Below are 6,000 nucleotides of genomic sequence, written 5' to 3'. Positions count from 1 at the left end.
TGTATTTCGTTGAGATGCTCTGTGTTTCTTTCAATTCATTCTAAATATAACAAAGAATTTTGTAAAATAACTTAGTTATCATTAAGCTAGTGTTAGGAACATAAATTGTGGCTGAGGTTTGGTGGAAGATTTTAATTCAGAACTTATGAAAACAAGATGTTTGTAACTACAGAGCCAGAGACGGTTTCGGCTAGGTTGGTATCAAAAGGGTTAATATCCATTTTCCATGCTAAGGAGCTGGTAAGGTGAAGGGCTACACCACATTCCATAGTCTGTGTTGACTCGGTTTCTACAGTTGGATGCCCTTCTTAATGCCAAACGCTTTATTGAGTGTACAGGGTGCTTTTTATGTGCCACCATCACCTGGGATTTCTATGTGATACCATCAATGATTTTTACATGGCACCAGCACCAGTGAATTTTTATGTGGTTTCAGAACAAAGCATCAGTTGGGTACAGAGTAGAAATAAGTAATTAAATTTACAAGGGAAGAAGAAATTGTCATGAACTTCATTAGCTTACAGCTGTTTCTACTTTAATATTAAAAATAGAAGTTGAAAATGCACTTGGATTCATTCAGACTTTTTATTTTTTAATTTTTAAAGGACCTAACCGGTTTCACAAATTTCACTGATTTTCAAAAGTTAAGATAGAAAGATGAGGATCTATGCTGCAACTATGAGGTAGTGCCAAGAGATGGCAGCACACAGTTGTGAGAGCAGTGACCTTCATGAGGGAGTGTGTTGAGTTGCACTGCTGTGTTTACTTTGCAAGTTGTGAGATTTGTGCTTTTGTGATCACATGTATGCTGTAGTCTGTGATTTTGCCATGGACAAAGAGCCAATGTGAAATTTTTGTTAAATTTGAGAAGTCTGCTACAAGACATCGACCATACTTTGGTAAGCTTACAGTGACATGAAGAAATGGCTCGTTTTGAGTGGCACAGATGTCTCAAAAAAGACCTGCCACAAGCATCACCCTGCCCAGAAATGTGGTACTGTGCATTGAGATTTTGTCCCCCTGGGCCTGACCGTCAATCAAGAGTTCTATTGCAACGTTTGGAAGTGTTTGAAGGAGGAGACTCAGCGAAAGTGATCAGATCTGTGGAGTGTGAAGAAATGGATTCTTCATGACAGCCTGTCACCAAGCTCTCTTCACTCATGAGTTTCTCATCAAAAGCAACATAGTATCACTTCTGCACTTGCCCTAGTCGCCAGAATTAATGCCTGTGAACTGCCATCTCTTCCCCAAGATGAAAATGCAGATCAAAGGTCACTGTTGTTGAGAACCAGATAAATTGCAGAAGATCCTTGACTCGCTTACAGTAATATTAAAAGTTAATATTAAAAATATATACCACTCATCAGGTCCGATTTATATATTTAATCATGAAACACACGTAGTCGATATAAAGTTTGTTTTGTTTTGTGATTTTTAGAATAATAATTATAATATATTTAATTACTTTCTATATGTTTATTATAGATAATATCGTTCAGTATAGATTGAATAACTAAATAGCAGTTTGTCTCTAAATTTAATATATATACATATGTATATAATATATTGTGAATTTTTGATTTAGTCTGCTAAATTGAATTTTTTTCCCTGTTGGCTTGGAATTATTATATTCCCTTACTATAAATAATATTAATATCTATTATATAAAATCTGTTCTGTCTGTCTGTGTGTGTCTTCTAAGATCTCGGGCATCCTCCATCCAATTACGCTCAAATTTGATATGTAGATACCGACGTATCAGGGCATGTATAAGTCTTGAAAAAATTACAAAAATCGATTCCAGGTTAGAATGTGATCGATAAAGCCGTGGGAATGTGCATTTGTAAAATCATTGTTCTTGGAATAGAAAAAAGTCTATCTTTATATCTTTTGCTGGTGTCTCGAATTTAGGTTAAGTCAGTGTTTCTCAAAGGGGAGGCTTATGGGACGGTCGGACAACTTGTTTTGAGAAAATTTGGTTTAAATGTTTGACAACTCAGCACTGTCCATTGGACGAGGGTGGGGGCGTTTTGCTCGTGACCGCGTTGGCGATTTTTTTCCCTCCATCTTCCCTTCTCTGGATCTTTCCTTTTCCTATGTTTCTGACGAAGAATTCCGCTCGAAACGTAAAAACCCTCCTTCTTCCCTTCCTTCCTGAGCGTCCAATAACACTATATTTGTTCCACGTCCTCGCGTTGTTGTGTTTTCTCTTTGGATTAACTTTATATATATATATATATATATATATATATACACATTGTTTTGTTTATGTTTAAATTTTAAATATTTCATAATTTTTCTTTATTGTTTCCAGGGTAAAGTGGAATATTACGTTAAATGGAAAGGATGGTCACCTAAGTAAGTATGCACATTTCTGATTCTTTTATTGAGACTGCAATTTGCAGTTCTCCTGTTCAAATCTTACCTGAATCAACTATTTAATGCCTCTGTGGGCTCACTTTGCCAAACTCCTTATTTCCCTATAAATTTGGGGCCGTTCTCATGCTGGGCGAAATGCTTAGCGGTATTTCGTCTGCGTTACGTTCTGAGTTCAAATTCCGCCGAGGTCGACTTTGCCTTTCATCCTTTCGGGGTCGATAAATTAAGTACCAGTTACGCACTGGGGTCGATGTAATCGACTTAATGCCTATGTCTGTCCTTGTTTGTCCCCTCTGTGTTTAGCCCTTTGTGGGTAATAAAGAAATAGGTATTTCGTCTGCCGCTATGTTCTGAGTTCAAATTCCGCCGAGGTCGACTTTGCCTTTCATCCTTTCGGGGTCGATTAAATAAGTACCAGTTACGCACTGGGGTCGATGTAATCGACTTAATCCGTTTGTCTTCTCTGTGTTTAGCCCCTTGTGGGTAGTAAAGAAATAGGTATTTCGCCTGTCGCTACGTTCTGAGTCCAGATTCTGCCAAGGTCAACTTTTCCTTTCATCCTTTTGGGGTTGATGAAACAAGTACCAGTTACATACTGGGGTCGATGTAATCGACTAGCCCCCTCCCCCACCAAAATTGTGCCTCGACTAGAAATCATTATTATTAGTAAAATGGCGAGCTGGCTGAATCGTTAGCACACTGGATGAAATGCTTGGTGGTATTTCATCCGTTGCTACATTCTGTGTTCAAATTCCGCCAAGGTCGACTTTGCCTTTCATCCTTCCAGGGTCGATAAATTAAGTACCAGTGAAGCACTGGAGTCTATGTAATTGACTTAATCCCTTCCTCCAAATCTGAGACCTTGTGCTTCCAGTCAGCAACATTTTGTCTGTTTTTACGTTCTGAGTTCAAATTCTGCCTAGGTCCACTTTGCCTTTCATCCTTTTGGGGTCAATAAATGAAATACCTGTCAAACTCTGTGGTCGATGTAATTGACTAGTCCACGCCCCCATGATTTCAGGCCTTGTGCCTATAGTAGAAAGGATTATTATTATTATTATTATTATTAATATTATTATTATTATTATTATTATTATTATTATTATGTGGCGAGAATGGATGAGGATAGCTGTGTGAAAAAGTGCCACACCCTCGCAGTTGAGGGAACCTGTGGAAGTGGTAGACCCAGGAAGACCTGGGATGAGGACCTTCAAACATTAGGCCTCACCAAGGCAATGACTAGTGACCGAAACCTTTGGAAATATGCCAGGGGTGTAACCAGCCCACTTATGCGTACCTTTCCTTCATTGGACACTAAACTCTCCTCACGAAGACCTGCTGAGGCAAGTGAAATCGAAATCAAAGTCGATGACCGGCATCTGTGCTAGTAGAGCGCTAAGAGTACCATCCGAGTGGGATCATTGCCAGAGCAGCTAACTGGCTTCTGTGCCGGTGGCACGTAAAAAGCACTATTCGAGTGTGATTGTTACCAGCATCACCTTACTGGCATGTGAAAAAACATTCTAGCGAGATCATTGCCAGTGCCGCTTGACTGGCTCCTGTGCAGGTGGCACATAAAAAACAACATTTGAGTGTGGCCATTGCCTTTACCACCTGACCAGCCCTCGTGCCGGTGGCACGTAAAAGAACCCACCCACCCACTACACTCTTGGAGTGATTGGCATTAGAAAGGGCATCCAGCTGTAGAAACTCTGCCAGATCAGACTGGGGCCTGGTGCAGCCATCTGGTTTGCCAGTCCTCAGTCAAATCGTCCAACCCATGCTAGCATGGAAAGCAGACGTTAAGCGATGCCGAGGTTGATTTTGCCATTCGTCTTTTCAGGGTTGATAACTTAAGTATCAGTGAAGCACTGGGGCAATGTAATCGACTAGCTCCCTCCCCACAAATCTGAGGCCTTGTGCCTCCAGTAGAAAGGATTATTATTATTATTATCATCAGTGACCTCACTAGTGACAGTGGCAAGTAAAAGCACCCAATACGCATTGTAAGTGGTTGGCACTATATATACAAAAACCATGCCTAAAGCAGACACTGAGACATGATGTCATCCTTCGCTCCATCAGAGCCTTGTCAAGCTGTCCAACCCATGCTGAGTTGTGTCTGTAATTCAAAGGATCAGCCTTGTCGCATTATGTATCATGCTAAATCTTCCCCTAAGAACTACATTAAGGGTACAGCCACTTACACATTAATTTCATGAGCAGGCTGTTCCATTGATCGAATCAACCGGAACCCTAACCAACTGAATGCCATGGAACACATGTCACTGTAACCGATGGAGTATAAGTTTTTTGATGTGTATGCAATTTTTTCCCTCTGTCTTCCCTTCTCTGGATCTTTCCTTCTCCTATGTTTCCGACGAAGAGCTCCGCTCGAAACGTTGAACCCTCCTTCTTTCCTGAGCATCCAATAATACTATATTTGTTCCACGTCCTCGCATTGTGTTTTTTTGTGCTTTCTTGTTTGGATTAACTGTATATATATATATATATATATATATATATATAAATTAGAAAAAAACCCACTTCTTATCAATTCAAAATGATAATATTCCCTCAAATAATAATTATAATAATATATATATATGTGTGTGTATATCTGTATGAATGCTATGTATGGCTGTATGAATGCTTACATTTTCTGTAGTGTATATGTACGCAATTGTATTTAGTATCTTTTACTTGTTTCAGTCATTTGACTGTGGCCAGGCTGGAGTGTCGCCTTAAAGGGCTTTAGTTGAAGAAACTGACCCCAGAACTTATTCTCTGGAAGCCTAGTACTTATTCTATTGGTCTCTTTTGCCGAACTGCTAAGTTACGGGGACATAAACACACCAGTAGCAGTTGTTAAGTGATGACAGGGGGACAAACAGACACACACACATAAATATATACATATATACATATACGTTATATTAGAAAAAAAGGGCAACAAAAACCAACTCAGGATGAGTGTCTCAAGTCATTTAGAATAACTTAATTAGGGTAAGATGAATTTGAAGTCTTAACAGCTGTTTCTGGGATATTGCAAGTGATAGGCTTGCATGCCCATACACTGGGTATTCCGTCATCAGAGACAAGGTGAACACTACGAGCTAACCATGAGTGCATCAGTCAAAATACTGCCTGGATTTACCTGGGCCTATATCTTCACAGAAGTATGGACCAACCTCCATACCTTCTGGAAAAAGATGAGCTGTGAACTTTATTTTCCTGTCTGTATTCTTCTCTCTACTTTTTTACTCTTTATTCTTCTATCTAAAATTTTATTCCTTATAAACTTTGAATTTCCCTGTCTAGAACTTTTCATATATCTCACCTTGTCTCTGATGACAGAATACCTAGGGTACAGACATGCCTATCAGTTGGGATATCCCAGAAACAGCTGTAAGACATCAAATTCACCTTACTCTAAATGATACTTGTCCTGCCTTGGTTTTTGTTGCCCTTTTTCCTCTAATATAATGTATATACCTGCTAACTAGGATGCCTAATACAGATCCCTTGCTTCAGCTTCAGCCGTGAACTTGGAACCTAATGGATATGGTATTATAACGGCAACCTTTGAGCTGCCTTTTCTTCTTAGGGAATAAATGGAAG

The 6,000-nt window shown here is 39.4% G+C and overlaps 1 protein-coding gene across 1 annotated transcript in view; it reads left to right on the top strand.

Moving 5' to 3' along the window:
* The window catches only part of LOC115225385 (uncharacterized protein DDB_G0271670), a 40,443-nt gene that overhangs the window by 10,327 nt on the left and 24,116 nt on the right, over window positions 1-6,000 (top strand). The window contains exon 2 of the mRNA XM_029796343.2: window positions 2,315-2,358. Within this exon, the coding sequence (XP_029652203.1) occupies window positions 2,315-2,358 (44 nt within the window). The remainder of the gene's footprint in view (window positions 1-2,314; window positions 2,359-6,000) is intronic.

The sequence above is a fragment of the Octopus sinensis genome, linkage group LG27 (assembly GCF_006345805.1).
Source record: "Octopus sinensis linkage group LG27, ASM634580v1, whole genome shotgun sequence".
Taxonomy (NCBI): Eukaryota; Metazoa; Mollusca; class Cephalopoda; order Octopoda; family Octopodidae; genus Octopus; species Octopus sinensis.
Note: the sequence above shows the minus strand (reverse complement) of the source record. Positions and strands in the feature narration are given on the sequence as shown.